Below are 21,014 nucleotides of genomic sequence, written 5' to 3'. Positions count from 1 at the left end.
AGCAGAAGTCCCTTGATAGAATTCATCAAGGGCAAGTCCAACCCACCCAATTCACATTTCCTTAATTTTGAATAGATTAAGAATTTTTTATAAAACAACAACTTTCTACCTCAACTGTTTGGAAAATTATAGTAATTAAAAAAAAAAAAAAAAAAAAAGAAAAAGAAAAAAAAAAGGGGGGGGGGAGTGTTGAGTATCTATGTGCCGCTTTTGGAGGTTTAAATTATATATATATGTATGTGTGTATATGTATGTATATGTATAAAGTAGGTGAATAAATGGAGGAAGTAATATATATATATATATATATATGTGTGTGTGTGTATATATGTATATATATGTGTGTATGTATATAGATGTATATGTGTGTATATATGTGTGTGTACGTATATAGATGTATATGTGTGTATATATTCAGCAAAATTACTTTAAATTTTTCTAGACTATATTTCTAAGACATGTAATAGGAATCTTTTTGATCCTTTTAAATTGGATGGCTCGATTCCTTCTAAATCCAGCCTCTATTACCAAAACATGATTTTGATTGCAGTCAATTAATAATTTTCTAGTTGATTATCAGCCACTTTAATTTTCTAACAGTAACGGAAAATGATAATAATAATAATATCTCCAAGTGACATAGTCTCACATTCCTAGTTCCATAAGAGATCTACAAAAATTTCTACCTTTATCCATTTCTAACCCCCTTTGGTGACCACGTAACTCAAGCCGTTTCCTGTCTGTCGGGTTCCCATCATTGTAAACCCCTAACAACGCCAGCTGGAAAGTCTTTCTAGGTCTGCCCCCCCTCCACATCGGTGTCAGTAGGTTTCCGTCCTGACCTCTGACCTTCGGATTCAAAGCGACCCCTAAAGCCGAAGGCTAATTACCCCTCGTTGCATTCTTGTTATTCTCTGAACAGTATAGCTTTATATTACAGTGTAGTAAAGTTACCATCAAAAAACATTTAGACACGTGCTTATTTATCCTCTTTCTGTCGAGTTGCGAGGGGGGGGGAATGGTACGCACTGCATGGATGTGTGCATTTTTCACATCCTCATGATCAGCTAACTGATTCTATTAGGTGATTAATTGTTGCAAATAGTGCATGAATAAAATGTTTGACTTTCAAGCGAAATACGTATATCAAAAAAAAAAAAAAAAAAAAAAAAAAAAAAGGCGGTGAGGAAAGTGTTTATTTTTTATTTTATTTGTATATTTTGAAATAGTGTTTACCAACTGGCATTATTGTCTTTTCTGCCCACTATTGAATAATTACACGTACGAAACTCATGCAGATTTTTATATACAAAAGCTACAATAGTGTTTCTTAGCCAATATCGGATCCATCAGACGCTCTCTCTTATATATATATATATGCATGGATGTGGATGTGTGCATATTTATGTGTATGTATGTATACGTGCGTATGTGTGTATATATATATATATATGTGTGTGTGTGTGTGTGTGTGTATATTTCTGTGTATATGTGTATATATGTATATGTATGTGTGTGTATATGTATATGTATATATATATATGTGTGATGTATGATGCATATATTATTCATTTATTTGCTCTCATAGGATTTCTTAGTAAAAAAATGAAAATTCCGAACCAGTTTCATTAATGATTAAATTAGATTATTCCCTACATTCTACTTCCAATTTAATATATTCTAGTAATTTTCACACCTTAACAGTACCATTATATATATATAAAAAAATCATATTAAATTGTAATATCTTATCAGAATGTATTTTCTACATGATTATCGGGATTAGCATGTAAGAATAAAAACCTGATGTCATTCACATGTCATTCAAGATTATGAACATATGTAACTACATATTTTATTTAGTTTTACAAACGTAAAATAACTAAATAACTAAATAAAACTTTCAATCTAAAATTCTTCCCATTTGTGTAAGAGACATCAATTACTTCAATCGTGCATGTTCTAATCCATTTTTGTCTGTATTAATTTTTAGCCAAATAAAGAATTAAAGCCGTGTTTAGTGTGATAATAACTGAAAAAGAGGCGCTATAATTCAATATCTCGCTTAAATTATAATTCACATTTAAAATTCTCATGTTAAAAAGTCTGTCGACAGCAGTCTTCAGGGAGAAAGAGACAGAGAAAGAGAGAAGTGAAAATAAATAAATAAATAAAATAAAATAAAATAACTCTTAACTACACATTCAAAATTCCTAATAGGTTTTCTTCGAAATTGTTAGCTCCTGTATCAAATAATAGAAACAGAATATTTAATAATAATGGAAAAAAAAAAGTTAATAATATGTTTCCTTTTCTCTCTCTCTCTCTTTCCATCTCCTCTACTAATAATGTTAATTAAGTTTTTATAATGTCATTGGAAGCTGAAACAGACATATATTCCTCTTAATGACGTCAAAAGGGAAGGAAAAGAGGGGGAGGGAAGAAAAGAAATCTTTTAACTATGATCCAGTAACAAAATGTAGATTTGGTTAAAGATTTTTAGCCAACCCCATCAACAACATTAGGTTTTCAATATGTGTGTGTGCGATTTTTTATTATTATTATTATTATTATTATTTTAATTTAGATAAAATTTCTAAGCTTGCACGGCATAGAGGGCGGTGGATCGAGTACAGGGGAATATCTTCCCCTACAGCCTGTAAAATCATTGTTTATTGTAATAATATAATAATAATAAGTTATAAGCTCTATACAGTGTCGAAATGACAGAAATTATTATAGACTCAGTTCAAAGCTGCTCCAAAAAAGAAGAGAGTGGAAACTTCCCCCTCTCTATGAAACAAAGAAACAACTCGATTTCGTCACAATCATCGGTTGGGTCTCAATCTGTTCTACCACAAACATATGAACGTATGTTGACCAAGGAACTACTTCTTAAACTGAGAGAAGTAGTCAATAGTGAGCAAAAACGCAAAAAGGGGAACAAAGTCCAGAAATACTTAACAACCTCTCTACTACAAACAGCCAACAGCATTCTGGATGTGTTGGATATTAGAATATCGCACAAAAAACCAGAAGCGGAAGCATCTGCTCAAACTGAGAATGCTGAACAGTACACAGAAATCAGATCGTACCAGCCAGTAAACAAACCCCAAAAAGGTCCATCCTATGCAGAAATAGCAAAGAAAAGACCTAAAAGCAAGGCAACAATTCTTTTATATCCAAAAGAAGGAAAACCGAATACAAACGTAGAGGACCTCCTTAAAAAGGAACTCCAACAGACAGAAACTACTGTTAAAGTCAAATCAGTTCGGCGAATCCAGAAAGGAGGGCTGGCTATCACATGCCAGAGGGAAGAAGACCTGCAGAAGCTTACAGAAACCCTAAAAGAAAAAGAAACCATTACGGAAAATATAACAACTAAAAGACCTGGAATGAGGCATCCTAGCATAATATTATATAATATACCCAACAATGTACCAATGGAAGATATTCAAAAGGCAATTCGTGCACAGACGGAAAATCCAGAAGATCTAAAACTTCGCTTTAAAATGAGAGGCAGAACAGAAGACACCTCCCATCTCATTCTCGAAGCTCCTAGTGAGACATTTCATCGTCTTAAAAACTTGAGAAGGATTGCTATCAATTGGGAAATGTTTCATCTGAGGGAATTTCATCATGTCAAGCGTTGCTCAACCTGCCAGGCCTTCACCCATACAGCCAACTCGGGCCAGTGCAAAAATGATATTCCATTTTGCGGTCGCTGCAGTGGACGACATCACACCTGGAAGTGCATGTCTAATGAGCACTTCTGTATAAACTGCTCAGAGTCGAACAGACTCAATGGAACTAACCTGCACATCTACCATATGGCCATAGACCCACGATGCCCCTGCTACCAAAAAGCGTTAGCAGCATTTAAACGGACTAGGGATTATTAATGACAACTAATATCACTTTGAATTCGTCCTTCTCCAGCAACAAAAATTTGAATATTCTCCAAATTAACCTCGGCAGAACTAAAGCAGCAACCACTCACCTCCACCCTGCCGTGGTAAAATTGAAAACGGATATTCTCTTGGTACAAGAGCCATATGTGTACAACAACAAAATACAAGGTTTGCCGATGTCTTGGAACATCTTCACATCCACATCAAATAAAGCTGCAATTTTTATTCCCCAAACCATCCATAAAGTAATTACAGTAGCTAAATTGGAAAATACAATAGCAGTTAAACTTCACACTGACAACAAACCTATAACACTCATTTCGGCTTATTCATCCCCAATAGCGGATATCAATCAAACTTTACAAGAGATCCAGGATATTATAAGAATGATACCAAATGAAAACTTCCTTGTTGGAGCCGATCTGAATGGCCACAATCCTCTTTGGGGATATCATCGCACAAACACCAGGGGTGTTGCAATAATGGATTTCCTACTGGCTAACAACCTTTATATCAACAATTCGTCAGATGCCCCACCTACCTTCACAAGAAATACAGATGTGGGTTGGCCCGATTTGACATTCTGTTCACAGGAAATGATCACAAAGGTAGCCTCTTGGGAAGTTCTCGAAGAACCATCGTTTAGCGATCACCACTTTATTCAGATAACAGTAAGAACAATAATTACTAGCCACATCTTCAATAGGTTTAAAACCCTCCATGGAAACCATAACAAATTCCACAATCAATTTAAGTTTCATGTCGAAGAACTAATTAGCATAATCAAGAACTGCAATACCCAACAAGAACTAAATGAATTTACCTCCCTTCTCCAAGCAAAAATAATTCAAACCTGCAACAAAGCATTTAAAATAAAAAAACAGCCATTGACTGAAAACCCAACTTGGTGGACAGATAAATTAGAAATAGAAAAGAAAAGAATTAAGGCATTGAGACGAAGGGCCCAAAGATCAAGTTCGGAGGAAAGACCAGAAAAATATTTGCAGTGGAAGACAGAAGCCAAAAAATATATGAAGAAAGTCAAGAGAGCCAAAAGCGTTGGTTGGAAAGATCTTTGCACGGAAGCTGCAAATCCATATGGGAAACATTTCAAAGCTGCCTTTAGGAAAACAATTCATCCATCTCAACTAACAGTCTTGAACAATATCAATCCAGAAGGAGGACACCAAAAAATAGCTCAGGATATATTAGAACAAATTTTTCCATTCCCCAATTCAACCCCATCTTTAACACATGAAATCACTACCACTCCTAATGATTGCCCTTTCACTGAAAAAGAAATAGCACAGGTCATTGATAATCTCCCTCATGGAAAAGCACCAGGATATGACGGCATTGATAATCTAATTATAAAAACAGTAAACAAAAATTTCCCGATCCTCTTCAAAGAATATTTTAATAAATGTCTTTCACTAGAAAAATTCCCGGATCCATTTAAAATAAGCAATATCATCCTATTTCAAAAAACTGGAAGAGACCCTAAACTAGCCACGTCATACAGACCAATAGCTCTCTTGCCTACTATAGGAAAAGTTCTAGAAAAATTACTCACACAGCGTCTTATTTATTTTCTAGAATCAAATAAACTCATCAACAATAACCAGTTTGGATTCCGTGAAGGAAAATCCATAGATGCTGCTCTTAAAAAGCTTGTAGAAAAAATTTATGATGGAAAAAGGGAAAAAGACAATATTTTGGTTCTTTCAGTGGACATCAAAGGGGCATTTGATAATATCCAACACCATTCAATAGTTAAATATCTAGATAAACTCCAATGTCCCCAAAATTTAAGAAACATCTTTGAAAACTTGCTACATGCCAGAAAAATAATCCTCAACACACAAGAAGGCTGGGCCATAAGAGAACAGAAGCAAGGCTGCCCCCAAGGATCGTGCAGTGGTCCAGCTCTGTGGAACTTGGTGGCGAACGATCTGCTTAATAAAATCTGGCCTGCCCATACAACTATCCAAGCATTCGCCGATGATTTTGTTCTGGTCATTAAAGCCAAAACAAAAGAAAATCTAAGACAAAATACCCAAGAATCAATAGCACAATTTATATCCTGGGCTGACATAAACAATCTAGAAGTGTCCACGGGGAAATCCAACTTTATTCTGTTTAGTAAATGGGTAGCAGGACCCAGAATCTATTGGCAGGGAGAAAGAATAAAGCAGACGCATGCCATTAAATACCTAGGTGTCCATATTGATGATAAATTGAATTGGAATACCCACCTCAAGCATTTAGCATTGAAAGCGCAACAACAACAATTCAATTTTCTCAAAATAGCTGGCAAATCTTGGGGGATAACACTTCGACACAGAAAAATTTTGTACAGGACAGTCATTGAAAGGATGCTTGCACACGGAGCTGGAGTTTGGTGCCTTCACCCAACGGCTAGATTAGCAAGAAAGCTCTCTTCCATCCAAAGAAGCTTTCTGTTAGCAATTACGGGAGCATACAAGACCACGCCTACTGCAGCACTTCAGGTTATCCTTGGCTTGCCACCACTACATCTGAAGCTTCAAATGATGGCAAGAATGACTGAACTGTACAGACTCCGTGGAATCGTACATGATATGCCACATATCAGCCCACACGAGTATGAATACAGAGCTACGGGCTGGACGTCACATCCTTCCAAACATCTCCAAGCACATCAAATTTCGTTGGAAGACGGTGGGTCTCAGAATGTAGTACTCGGGATCTATACAGATGGATCAAAATCCTCAGCAGGAGTTGGGGCTGCATTTTGTGTCATGCAGGATGCAGTGACTATACACCAATGGTCAACCAGCCTATTGAAAGAAAACACGGTCTTCCAAGCTGAATTACTAGCACTCAACAGAGCAGTCAAATACGCAACCTCTCTTCCTACATCAGATCCAGTTACTATTTACGTCGACAATAAAGCAAGTATACAAGCCTCAAGTTCTCCAAAATCCAATAGCCAATTAGCAAGAGATACATTTACCCTTCTTCTTGCAAACCCTCACATTAAAATCTCATGGATCAAGGCACATGTAGGCTATGAAGGGAATGAAGCGGCTGACAAACTAGCCAAAACAGCGGCTAATGCTAATCAAGATCGGAATATAATGAAGCTCCCAAGATGTCATCTGAAGAACATCCTCCAAACCGATATGATGACAATATGGCAAAAGGAATGGGAAGAAGGCGAAACAGGCCGCTCCACATTCAATATAATACCGAAAGTTTCTCTATACGCTGCCAACTGGAACAGAACGGATGTCCTTTTCTTCACTGGACACGGTCCATTCCCGACATACCTACACAGATTCCATCTGGCCAACTCTCCTTACTGTAGCTGTGGGGAGATAGGATCCCCAATTCACTATGCCACCGAATGCCTACTGACTCTGTCATGGCACATGAGAAAGCCAGAAACAAGTCTCGAAGAAGAATGGTACAGGAGAGTTGCATCGAATACCCTATCACGTGGCAAGATCCACTCCATAGTAAACCATATTCACAAATACCAAGACCTATTCAAGACTACACATTAGCTGAGACCAAAATGCCACATGTCAAAATCAGCCGAAATTATAACTTCAAAAGTCCCTCAAAAGTGCAGTTCTCGAGAAGGAAATCAAAACCACAGGATTCAGACGGACGCCACAGATTTCTGACTCTTTAGTGATTACTTATATGCTAATATATGTCATACAGATATTCTCAATGTAAATTATCAATTTTTCAGTTAGTAATCTCATTTCCCTGTAAGTTCAACTCAAAGTCACCATTTGTTTAAGTATTCTTTTCCCCTCTATCCAGTTATTACATCACCAAAATATTGAATATAGTCATGTAGGATTTGACACCAATGTGATTCTCTCTGGAGAACCCTGGATGGTCTGTCGTCTCTTTCTTTTTATCTTCTTTCTTTCTTTTTTTTTTTCCCCTTCCATCTTGTGCTCATCCAACTGGTTAGATAACTTAGTGTTATAGGCACCGGGGGCACAGGATGGCGTTATATATATATATATATATAAACATTAAAGTGCAACAGTCAACCTATTCCAGCAATTCCGAGAAAATAGCTTTCAAATTTTTAATACGGCTTATATACTAGTAAATTGTCACTGTCGTTAATTTAATTTAAATAATTTTGAAAAAAAGGAAGTAAAAATATGTAACAAAGATCAAAACATTGATTTTGCAGATACGAAGCCAACTCATTGCCAAATATGGAAATGGCTCGCTCAACAGCAAAGATAACTAGACTATAAGCCGTACCAAAAGTTTGCCTATTTTCATGGAAACTCAATTTTCCTAGTTGTGTCTTTCCCTTGTAAGTCAATATTAGGGTAATTTAAGATTTAGTAGCCATTTGTTAATAGCTTATTAATTAATGTTACTGTTAATTAATATATTTAACTAGCTGGTATCCGGCGCGTTGCTGCCGCAGAAGAAATAATTTTGGAAATATCGTTTGAAATTTGAAATAGTTGTTTTGTTTAAGTAGGAATGATAGAAAGAATGATATTCATTTTCTTGCCGACAGTGAATACATTCATTCAAACTGAATAGTATATAAAGGAGAAGTATAAATAATATTTATTCTATTTTATTAACTTTATTATTCAAGTATACTTTAGGGTAGACAATATTTTTTGTTTTTTCGTCTTCAGCAAAAACAAATAAATTTCTTGGCTGTTCAACTCGAGAGCTTCCAACATAGAACTGGCAATGTGACAAACATGGATTTTCTAGGTTAAAAGCAATAAGTTGGCAAAGTTTGATCGCCATCGGATGATCGGAAGTTTTTTCATATTTTATGCGTTATAGGCGTATAAAATATGGACAAAAATAAAAATTTATATATTACATATAATAATTGTGTTATACATATAACCTTCGTGCAGGTGCAAGTAATAAGTTGGCAAAGTTTTATCGCTATCAGATGAACACGGCAACGCATAAAATGCGAACAAGCAAAAATTCCTTTTTATATATTAAATTAGTTAATTAACTATTTAACTTTCATTATAATCCATGTAAGATATTGAATAAAAATTGTTTTTACTCATTTTCTTCCTTTCATTGCAGTAAACAAAATGAAACTTCCAATCATCGCAACACTAGTAGCTTTCACATTTTACCAAGCATTTCTTCCCGTGAATTCGCAAAGACAAATAGAAAGTCGACGTGTACGCCCCTATGAAGAGAAATGTGACCGAGGCTCGGGTAGATGCAACGGATACATCGAAGAGAAAGATCACGATTTCAAGACAGACAGTGACAAAGAACGGCCGCCAGAGCTCACTAGAGACGGTTTCCCGTCCGCTGGAAGTGGCCGACCAGGTATTGGCGCTGATTACAAACCTAAACCAGTGGGCGATAGACCAGGTTATGATCCAAAGCCTGTTGGTGGTGGAGGTGGCTACAATCTAAAACCTGCTGTTGACAGAGATGACTACTTGCCAAAACCCGCTGAAGAGCCTTCAGACTACGGTCATAAACCAGACTCTATACCAACTGATGACGATTATTATCCAAAACCCACTGTAGACAGAGATGAAACTTATCCTCACGGTGGAGGAGGTTATAATCGTAAGCCACCAGTGGTTAGAGACGAGTTAAAACCAACTCGAGGTGGTGTTGGCGGAGGAGGGTACAATCCTAAACCAGTTCGGGAAGGAGTTGGATTAGGTGGTTATAATCCGAAACCAGTCGTCGACAGAGATGATTATGATCCTAAACCAGTTAGAGGAGGAGTGGGTGGTGGTGGTTACAATCCAAAGCCTGTGATCGATAGAGACGAATACAATCCCAAACCGGTTCGAGGAGGTGGCGGCGGTGGTGGCTACAATCCAAAACCAGTTGTTGATAGAGATGAATATGATCCTAAACCAGTTGGATTAGGCGGATATAATCCCAAACCAGGTGATAGAGAGGATCGTATCAATAAACCTGGTGGTGGCGGGTATCTTCCCAGGCCTGTCGATGATGATGATTACATTCCCAGACCTGTAGGAGGAGGTGGTGGTGGTGGATATCCCACTAAGCCTGACAAACTTGATCTCGGTGGATACGACAAACCTAAGGAGGGCGACTATACTGTTGGCGAAGATACCGGGGATGATTATTTTCCTCAAGGGAAACCTGAACCGGTTGTGGAAGGAAACTGCATATGTGTTCCTTACTATCAGTGTCAGGATGGACACATCGTTACTGATGGTTCGGGTATCATTGATGCGAGAAGGAAAACTCAGCCTGAAGATCTTGAAGAGCCTGAACTTCCTTTGGTAAGATTGTTTTTTGCGAATTTTTGTTTGAGTGCTTTCCATTTATAAATTTCATCTTTTAAACATTCAAGTATTTTTCTATTCCGAAAAGAGAGATTTAAATTTCCCTCGAGTCTATCGTAGATTTTCACTCTTCCTAAATATTTGTTCTTATTGCACTTTCCATAGAAAGAGGTTGGACTTCTACCTGTTGATCCGCGGGATGTATTTTATTTCCCTCCTACCACCGAATGTTAAACCATTGGAGAAGCATTCCTCTATACTCTCTACGGTGAATACTCTCCAGAACATTTCTAGTATTATTTTGGACCTCCATCAATTACGTATGCGGAACATTGAATTAAATGCAGCTATAAATACATTCAATGAAGCATTCTGAAATTCGTATGATAGTTTATTCACATTAGCTTGTTGCCATTAGAATAAGTTATAAGCACGATTTCTATGCCACATAAGTTAGCTCTTTATATTATATATATGTAATGATATCTCTTAATCTAATTTAAGTGGTAATTAATTTGCAAATTTTTATCTTAATTTAACCCATATTAACTTCATTCTAAAATGGTCTTTTATTTCCTGATCCAATTCCATCTTTTTTTATTTAATTATTACTATACAAGCTCTGTAAAATTTCAGTAATCAACAAGTTCTCACGCTCAGAGTGAAGGGATAAAAATCGTTAATGCTTACCACATTCTTTTAAAATCCCCCCACCTAAATCGAAACGAGTCAAAGATATCCGTATCAAAATATCATAGTATAAAATAACTGGAAAAAAAAACATTTCAGTCTCTTTTGCTCTTCTGTTCTTGAATCGCGATGTAGACGGACGTATTTTTGATCACTTATACTTTATATGCAAACTATGCCTCCTGGGATGGAATAAAGCGAGTCTAAAAACTCAGCAGTGCCTTTTCTTCGGTCAAGCAACTGCTAAAAAATATGTTTACACACACACACATTGAAAAAATGTTCTATTCGTTTTTCCATTCGCAAAATTAAAAACGAAGGTATCTAATCTGAAACAAATTTCTTCAGGACGGAAAGTTCAAACCCCCATCTTGTGGCCCGTACCATGTGTGCTGCGATACCCCCGAATCTTCTACGGTGAAACCTTACCAGCACAAGTGTGGAGTACGCAACCCTAGTGGCATCAACAGCAGGATTCTGTCTCCAAGCAACAAGGGAGAAGCCGATTTCGGAGAGTGGCCCTGGCAGGTAAGCACTCCTTGCCAATCTTAAGACTTTATTACAGCGCTGAAATAATGAAGTAAAGAAATTGAATCGCTCATCTCTCAAAGGCCTTAACACTAAGTTTACGGGACGCGTCATTTTGACGCATTTCGAACTTTTAAAGGAAAATGAACAAAAACCGTTCGCATTTTTATTTTACCTCTTGTATTGGCCTTTATCCATTGAACGAAGTAAATATGTATCAAAGTCTTGAACGAAATATTGAAATACTCTATGTGGTATACCTATCTCTACGGATGTGCGCCCATTTGAAGCGATCGTAATGCAAATAAAATTTATAGTAAATTAGTTTTACCCATGCGAATTAATGATGAATGCACCGACTCTACCTCGATCCCGTTACCTCAAATGAAACAATCCCGATTAGCAACAGCAGAAAGAACGGAACGCAGAATGTGAATTGCGTCAGAGTGCGAAAACATTTTGAAAGTTGTAGTTGCTATTAACACCTGTAAAAAATGTGAAAAGATTATTTGCGGAAAGTTTACAAACAAAATTGAGTTTTTGTCTAAAAGATGCGAGGAATAAATGTGGAATATTGAAGTAATGTATTAAAATATTATTGAATAATGAAAACGTTCTATAAATATATATCTCATATTTTCATTTTTTTATCTGTAGTGTTTAATTATTTTGCTTTCTAAGTGGATGTTTTTCTTTAAATATATATATTCGTTCATGCGTCCAATTGACTCGTGTTCGTAGAGATCGGTACAAAAGAAATGTCCGTCAACCTAGTATTAACATAACATCATCCAAGTTGTGTCCGAATAGCTCTGAAAAGCTTTATTGGCAGTGGCATAAAGTTTTCAAACTGAGACAATTTTTCACATTCAAAGATGGGGGATATTATTTTCTTGTTGCTCAAAACTGTTTTCTCTATCTACTAGTTTAATAAGACATGAAGAAACGATGCTAATGCGAAGAATATGTGAACATCATCTAAAAGCATTCTAAGATAAGTTCGGAAAGTGATAAGTTCGGAAAAGAATGGAATTTCAAAAAATTATAAGAATTTAGATATAGGATTTTTTTTAAAAAAAAATCTTTTTTTGTTAATCGACATTTTTACATTCGACCCCACAATTGCAATAACTTTAAAGAACTATTTTTAACCTAATAATAATTCGTAACAAAAAATGAAAATGAATTAAAAATATTGATTAAAATTGGAAATATCGCTGTTTACTCGATTATTAATTCTAAATATTAAAAAAAAAATTATGCAGAATAAATTATCAAGAAGAAAGACAGGAAACAGAAATTTGAAAGAGGAAGCAGGGCTTGGAAGTTCTTCTTGCTTGAAATAAAACAATAATAATAAAAAAAATATTTCCTGTTATAGATATATTATTTTACATGATATATTTTATTTCATTATGATTATTATTGACATATTTTCTATTTAGAAAGTTGTGACCATTTTGTCTATTTTGTAAGAAATAAACAGAAAAGAGGGGAAAATAGTTATTTGTTGGTCTTGGTTTTCAATGATACGTAACAGTAATTTATGAATACTTGATTAGAAGAATAATGAATATATAAGATTACATTTTACGATTATTTCTAGCATTTATCTGATTTAAAAAGATTTATTAATATTACTGAACTATTTATCTAATTTTTTTTTAAAGTTATATTTTGCATTTCAGTCAAAGTTAAGATTTCTTTAAAGTATTTAGAATTTGCCAGATGTAAAATTGCGTGTGAGAATAACTGAACTACATTCGAAATATTTTCTGAATTTATTAAATGTTTTCTCTTTCAATTCAACTAACCCTTATAAAGAAGAATTCAAAAAATTATTATAATCGCCAATTATTTTAATTTGTTGACTACACACATAAATGAATCCCTTTTAAAACCTCTTAAAATTCATTAAAATTTTGAACTAGTTATTAAAAAAACTTAATATAAAAAATACTTACAAGTTCTTCTTGCACTACTCATCTTCCTTACATGGCCTCTAGAGGATGATTTATTTTTTCTTTTTACAATTCTTCCACTTCATCACCGCCATAATATAAAAAGAATAATTCGATTTGATGCCTTGACTGGATTTTTGGAATAGGTCAAATTTTACATAGCGACTCTATGAAGAAAAAGGAGTATATTTATTTGAAGCCTTTTTGAATCAAGTAATGAAGCGCTGATTTAAAAACACAGAGGATTGTTTTAAGTTGGAAAATGTTGAAATGCAACCGTCATTTCATTTCTTGATCCCATCGTTAATCCATTTCTATTTCCTTATAGCACCCATAAGTGTGAAAATCGATGACATATAGAGTTTTCCAAATAAATGTGAATTCAACAGAATAGATCAGAATTACGAACTTCAGTTCAACCGTTATTATTCGATTACTCGATACAGTTTTAGAATTCTTCAGACAAACCGTAAGCGAATAACATGTTGCTGGTGTTTTCTTAAAATCTGAACAATATCGTCAAATATTTTCAACCATTATTTATTTTTTTCTTTCAAAAAATTATATTCACGTGGCAAACACGGGATCAACCTGGTTTCAATAACTTACGGTTCAAAAACGTTATGAATTTAAAATTATTTTGTATAAGAATAACATGATATAGAAATTATATCATTTTGTACTTGCATTCGAGAAATGGAAAAGAATTCCACCTCCAAAAAATATTGATATAAATGAAACGGAGATAAACGATTCTATTTTAACCTTTAAATAATGCGGGTAAGAAAAACAAGGAAGTGAAGGAAAATGCCATTTCTTTATTACATGAACTTTAAATCAGTTTGAGCAGAGACATATTTTATTGCCATTGCCGATTTATATTCATAAATCATTGATGAAAAACGAAAGTATTCGTGCAGATAATTTATGTTTATGACAAAGGAGGATCTTCCTCATATTCTTTGTCTTTGCCAAAAAGTCCTCAAACGTCACTTTTCTTTTTCCTTTTTTGTTTTTCAAGTGAACGTAATCAGAAAATGACCGTCTTTCTTTATAATGTATCATTTTTTATTTAGAAAGAAATATCAGGTATTTTTTATAATGATACTATTTTTTTAAATCTTTTCTCAAATTATCATGGTGGTGAATCACAAATGCCATTCGTGAGAATTTGGAGTATATTGCAATTTCATCGGTGTTACATATTTGTTTACGTATTGCTTTCTGATTATATGTACTATTCGTTTCAGGTTCCTGAAACTGGCACTTTTTAACGATTGTTTTTCGCTAAGAAGCGGTACGCAGAAAAATGGCCAGTTGTTATACACCTCCTAATTCCGCGAATAATCTGAATTCACGCTATTAACGTTCCTCTCACCCCTTTTTGTACTAAATGAGCTCCTCCTGGCACAAGCGCAAAGCACAATGGGTTTCTGAATCAGAAAATGAAGATTTCTCACACATGTATTATAATTGTCAAAACTTTCCAAAGCGGGATTTTGGAAAATCTCTATTGGCAGACTTCCCTGGATCGAATATTTCTTTTATGGAAATCTGGTTGTCTGTGGACATAATGATTAAAAAAATGCTTCGAATTAAACAGAGGAAATTTGGTATACTTATTACCAAAAATTTTGCTCTTTTAACTACATTTGTAGTTTTCTATTAAATTTTTAATAAAATTAATTCACAGGGAATTTGTCTGTTTCTCACAGATAATTACAAAGTGGAAAAGTGTAAATGTGTTACGCCGTTTTAAAATCTAAAGTCGCATCAGATTTTGAACTATACCTGTAATGGATTTATCTGTATATTCGCATGCATCCAAAAGTCATAAATCAACAAGGATAACTGAAACTACTAAAATTGGAGCTCTTCATCAATCGACAAAAAGACTTCAAAGCTCTTGCTCGGTTTTCTTTACGAAATAAAAGGCTGATAATTGAAAATAGAATTCGGTGTCACGGCCTTCTATAAAATCTCCAATTTTTATATGATGAAAGGTCTCATCAGGGTGTATGCGAGAAAGTTTGGAGGATACCACTATTGTGGATTATTTTTTGTGTACAAAATGTCTTTATAGAGAATGCTATAATATAAGAAAAATGCAGTTTCGATATTTTGTGAATTCTCCATGTCTTAAACTTCATTAAGCTCCAAACATTACAGGGGTGAAATTTTACTTATGATCATTAATATAATTATGTACAAAAGTTGTCAATCGAAAATGTACTTTGCTAATCGTACATTAGAAAAATATTCTGTATTTCTTTACTTTAATCAGGACATTATAAAGATAAATTTTATAATCCGTGAATAAAAAAAAACAATAACTTAAAAACTTTAAAAGATCCATTTTTATTGGTTTATTTTTAAAATCTATTATCAAAAATCTGGAGAAGAAAGAAGCCAAAACATAAGGCACAGAAAAGAATCAATGTGTAATTTTGATCACATTTACGTTTTCTAATCTTTACATAATAAATGCTCATGAATTTTTTGCTTCGCATGACATTTATTTTGATTTTATAGACTTCTTCTGAAGTTTCCTAGTTTCTGGATTCCTGTTTCGAGCGAAAGAATTTTTGATAACAATTATTTTTCCTTTTTTTATGACTGACAAAAGCATTTTCAGAAGAATTTTTATATTTTCTATTGTTTAGTCATTATTTGTTTTAATGCTAATCATTAGGACTTGAGGAAAAGAATGTCAAACACCAGACTTCAACTGCAATTAAACACTATGACGTTATTGCTTAATAATCCATATTTTAGATAATCATAGAAAATTTCGTATTAAAAATGCCTTATTTTAATATTCTAGATTTCTAAGAATGAAAATTCTGCTTTATATAAAACGTATGTATTTAATATTATGCTCAAATAGGGAATATTCTAGTTCACACATGTCATTTTCTAATCAATGATTAAATTTTTTAAATTATTTTTATAATTTCTTAATTTTTATTTTTAAAACAATATTTAATTTTAAATAAAAGAAATATTAATCCCTACTTTTTGTTACACAGATAAAGCAATGTTTAAGAGATTTTCTTGTATATATTTATTATTATTATTTTATATTTATTATTTTCTATTTTCTAATCTTTAATATATTTCACAATTTATATTTACAAATGCTGCAGAAACTGAAAATTCATGTGTTATATTATTTCCTGAAGCCGCTATCTCTGTTAAATTAATATATTAATGGATGATTAAAAGCTTTAAAATTACCGAAATATTATACTGTCATGAAGAATAAATAATTTCACTAATATACGAGAATATAAATGAAAAATAGATCACAAAATATGGCTTGAGAATTTGGAATGTGCCAATAAAAACGTCCAAAAACATCAAAATAACACACCAAATAAATATTATTTTTAAATTTTAATTCATGCGAAAACGCAAATTTTTCACAGATGATAATTTCCGAAATTATTATAAGAAAATATAAATATTAAAAATCAAAAAAACTGGAGTGTTAGATTACAGACCGTTAAGATAGTTCTTGTTCGGTTAAGATAGTTCTTGATATTTCAAGTATATTTATTGGTACTAGTTGCAAACATTTCATTGTATATCATCATTTTTGGTCGTCCATTATTATTAGCATTCTTATATGGAAGCAAGCGACAAAGGTGCGGATGAGGGAAATTTGATTCAAATTGTAATTTGATGTTTCCAAAAAAAAAAAAAAAAAATACAAAAAAAAAATGAATCAAAGAAAAGAATGCCATTAAGAAGGAATTTTACACCCCAAAACTTTTACGCATAATAAAGGCGATTTTGTGTTTTAAACACTTTCTCCAATCGGCTAAAACCAAAATTTGATTCACAGCTATAATTGTAGTCACAAAATCCGGTACCAAATTTGAAATTTGTCATTGCGTTTTTGAACTACCGCGTTGACACGCTTCTGAAAGTACAGACCGATAGATGTTCAATTCCTTGTTGGATTTGGCTCAACATTTGGTAGGGGGTCTATACTAAAGATGCCAAATTTTATCCGTCTAACTCTCTTCTTTTTGTAGATATCGTGTTAATTTACATTCCAATAGATGGATAGACGCACTTCCTCTGAATAGATTTTGTTAAAAATTCGATAAAAATCTACAAATGCGCGGTAAAGATTATCCCAAATTCCATCCGTCTAACTAAAAGTGTTTTTGAACTATCTTTGTTTCAAAAGACAAAGCAGACAGGCAGGCATAATGCAAAAATTGTGTTTTTCGAACTAGGGGGGGGGGGGGTTAAACATGGATACTCGTCAAAATATCGAGTTCGAGTTCTTTTTAACGATTACAATGCTTTCTCTGTACTTGGTATACAAGAAAGTAAAAATGTATTAAATAGGATGGCCTCATTAAAGGCATCTTCCTATGCACATTTCCCAAATCACCTAAATATTCTATATTTTTAACAATAATTTAAATAATTATGATATAAAACGCTTTTTCTCAAAATTCTGGAATACGAATTTTAAGTTTACTTCCTTGACACGTGCACACGAATTTGGTCACTAACTTTATTTATCACGAGGAGGAATTCTAGTTTTCATCTTGGTCACTTTATTTCTTGAAAACTGCTGATAAAAAATTACTAAAAGCTAATTCAGCTAATGGTCCTGTAAGTGAATAGAGCTCTTCACTCTAAATGTCAGATAAAATTCCCATTTTCAAACTAAATGGGAGACTCATTACTGAGAAGATTGCGATGTTATTAAGTGATATACAGTACTCTCTCGAGTAATCGGTTCGGGAGTATCCGGTTTCCGTACTATCCGGACCAGTTTTCTTTTACCATAATTAAATGAGAAAGGCAAGGCATTGCAGAAGCAGTCATCTATTAATCGCTTAACTGTTTTGCCCAAGTGCCATAAGTGCATCGATTTATCGAATTTTGATAGTTGTAAGCGAAAAAGAAACTAGTCATAACAATTATAATACAGTATTAAAATGACGCCGAATACATAGATAAGTCAAAAATTCAATGGATTTCCGTTTGAATCAAAATAAGAAAATATTCCCAAAATAGTAGGTGTCATCTTATTAGATAGTAAAGAAAATAAAACAGTTAAGGGGTCAGGGACTTTTTCAAAACCTAAAAATTGCAAGTTTTGACTCTTATCTTAGGGTTGCCTTTCCATTTCCATATCTGTCCATCTTTCCATTTATCAGAAAAATTTATAGAATTATTATTTAAAAATAAAATCAGTTTGTGTCAATTTTCTTAAGAATTAGGCTACGATTTACGTTAAAGTTTTGTTTATATTTCTTGCATTTAAGTTAGGCATTACAGAATTCATGTAAAAATGTGAGCAATTTATATCCTTTAATTTACTTTTTCTCCCATAAATTCTTGAAACATGCATTGCAGTGTGTAAACATATATAAACTACTAGTACAGAGCCTTCTATTTTAATTCGACACATTACCGGCAACTGCTTCTATGATTCACCGGGCCTCACCGCCTTCACATTCTACACATCGCATGACATGAATGGAGAGCTTAGACTCAATAAGAAGTGATAAAATACTTTTTATAGCAGTGAATTTTAAATATGTAAAAATTTTTGTCTTCTGGTATTAATAGGCAAAGAAATGAATTAATTTGAGTGGACAAATAACTGGCATAGTTTCTTGTGCTTAGATTTGCATACCAGTGGTTTAGTGATTTCACGCAATGGGATATTTAGATACCCCTGGCCCGATGGAGAGAAAACATTAGCACATTTATATCACTTTTTAACAAGAAAAAGTCATGAGAAGTTAAAATATATTCTCATGCCCTAGGGATGTCTATTCTTATTAAACCACTGATGCCAATTGGGAATGAAAATATCTCGTTATGTCCTAAGGTTGAAAATATAATGATTATCCGTTGTTCAACTGAACTAGGTACTTGTGTTCATTTATTGTGCTAACCAATAGATAAACAAACTTATGAAAATAAAAAGACGCCAACCGATTGTTTAAGCAATTGTTATATATCGTTAGAGCAAGCATATATAAAAATTATTTACCACTATGAAAAAAAATCCTCCTCAAAAATTGAATTACATTCGTATTTTTATATTGTTATACACTCTTTTTAACGCATTCATTTAATTTTGACTTACAGGCAGCCGTCCTGAAAGCCGAAGGTAAAGTCAATATCTTCCAATGTGGAGGAGTTCTCATTGATAAATACCATGTCCTAACTGTTGCACACTGCGTATTCCATTTATAGTAAGTACTTTCTTTGTATTTTTCTTGCGCATAAACAATAGTTTGGTGAATTAATAACCAATTGTTTCCAATACTTCAATTAATTTGCAATATAATATGAGCATGCACTCAGCATTAGATATTAAGTAATTACCTCGAGCATCTAGAGAAATAGTTTCTGAACAATTAACTAACTATTTATTCTTATTTCATTAACTCCTTTTTATTTTGAATGTGCGAATTTCACCGATTTTCCTGCACATATTTACAATCGCAATCATGAAAGATTTTGTATTAAGGAAAGCAGAGTTTTTTTCAACCAAAAAGATTAAGCTTCTAATGCATTAGTTCGTACACGGTGGTTAAATTTAAATTGGTGATACTCAAAGATTCTCATATTTTCTACAGAATGTATCCGAATGAAAATTCATACATTTGTTACTTAGACCATGGGGCTAAGATTTCTGCTTGAAAAAAAAATAGTTTGGAATTTTGTTAACATGTGCTCTTACGAAATGAAAATAAACTAACAGTTAAAAATAAAAGAAGCTTGTATAACCATACCTAGTCGGTCAAAAATATGCTGAAAGCTTACCACTACATTATCAATGACAACACACAACATTTCAGTAAGAAAGAAGGGGACGATTCGAATAATGCTGCATTTCAAGATCGCTTCTTTAATTGCACGACTTTGATAAATCCGATTTGAGAGATAACCCTAACGGAAAAGAATTTTGCCCACACAATCTCCAGTGCACGTGCTATTGAGACGCTATTTACAGTAACATTTGAAAAACTCCTAGATACTTCAACTGTTGCAATTGCCACTTACTCAGCAATTGTTGGCTCTGTTGCATATCGTCCGGTTCCTGGTACAATATCTAGATAACCAGTTTCTTCAATTAGTAAACCATGCCTGTCCCACGGGGAAGGGTACCTCGTAATTGAAGATGAGAAGCTTCCGGCATGGCGTTTGGTTCTCGCCATCCTTGTGGGTATACGAAAAGGTTGCCATCGATGGAGGGACGTACTTCCCAAGGAAAGGGTTGTACCGTGGCCGGTGATGGCTCTTAGGACTCAACCACAGTTCCCGCCAGAGTTACTGTTGCGGCAGTCCGGTCATTCAAGTTTTTCCGTGTGCCTTCGGGCGAATCGGAGTAATCAGTCTAGGATTGCATATCATGCATTTAACTGCATTACGGACGTGGGTCCTTGCCTTAAGCTTTTCATCCGCAGGTAAGTACGAAGTTCCGCTGAAGCATCTTTATGATCAATGTGGGCTCCCCCTTTGTTAGCGGAATTTTCAATGCGAGTGAATGATTTCTTCGAATCATACTATCGCTTTTATAGCAAAATTAAACGACTTACTCATTGGTATATAGTTTTAATGCAGCACAATCATTTGCAAACTTT

At 33.9% G+C, this 21,014-nt stretch overlaps 1 protein-coding gene across 2 annotated transcripts in view; it reads left to right on the top strand.

The window, feature by feature from the left end:
- The window catches only part of LOC129975144 (uncharacterized), a 44,299-nt gene that overhangs the window by 13,864 nt on the left and 9,421 nt on the right, over window positions 1-21,014 (top strand). Inside the window, exons 2-5 of one of the 2 annotated variants that reach the window (XM_056088103.1) lie at window positions 8,116-8,244; window positions 9,003-10,201; window positions 11,243-11,422; window positions 19,513-19,619. In XM_056088103.1, the coding sequence (XP_055944078.1) occupies window positions 9,011-10,201; window positions 11,243-11,422; window positions 19,513-19,619 (1,478 nt within the window). In that variant the 5' untranslated portion in view covers window positions 8,116-8,244; window positions 9,003-9,010. The remainder of the gene's footprint in view (window positions 1-8,115; window positions 8,245-9,002; window positions 10,202-11,242; window positions 11,423-19,512; window positions 19,620-21,014) is intronic. The other variant, XM_056088102.1, reaches the window with a different exon arrangement.

This window comes from Argiope bruennichi, chromosome 7, assembly GCF_947563725.1.
Source record: "Argiope bruennichi chromosome 7, qqArgBrue1.1, whole genome shotgun sequence".
NCBI classification, from domain to species: Eukaryota; Metazoa; Arthropoda; class Arachnida; order Araneae; family Araneidae; genus Argiope; species Argiope bruennichi.
Note: the sequence above shows the minus strand (reverse complement) of the source record. Positions and strands in the feature narration are given on the sequence as shown.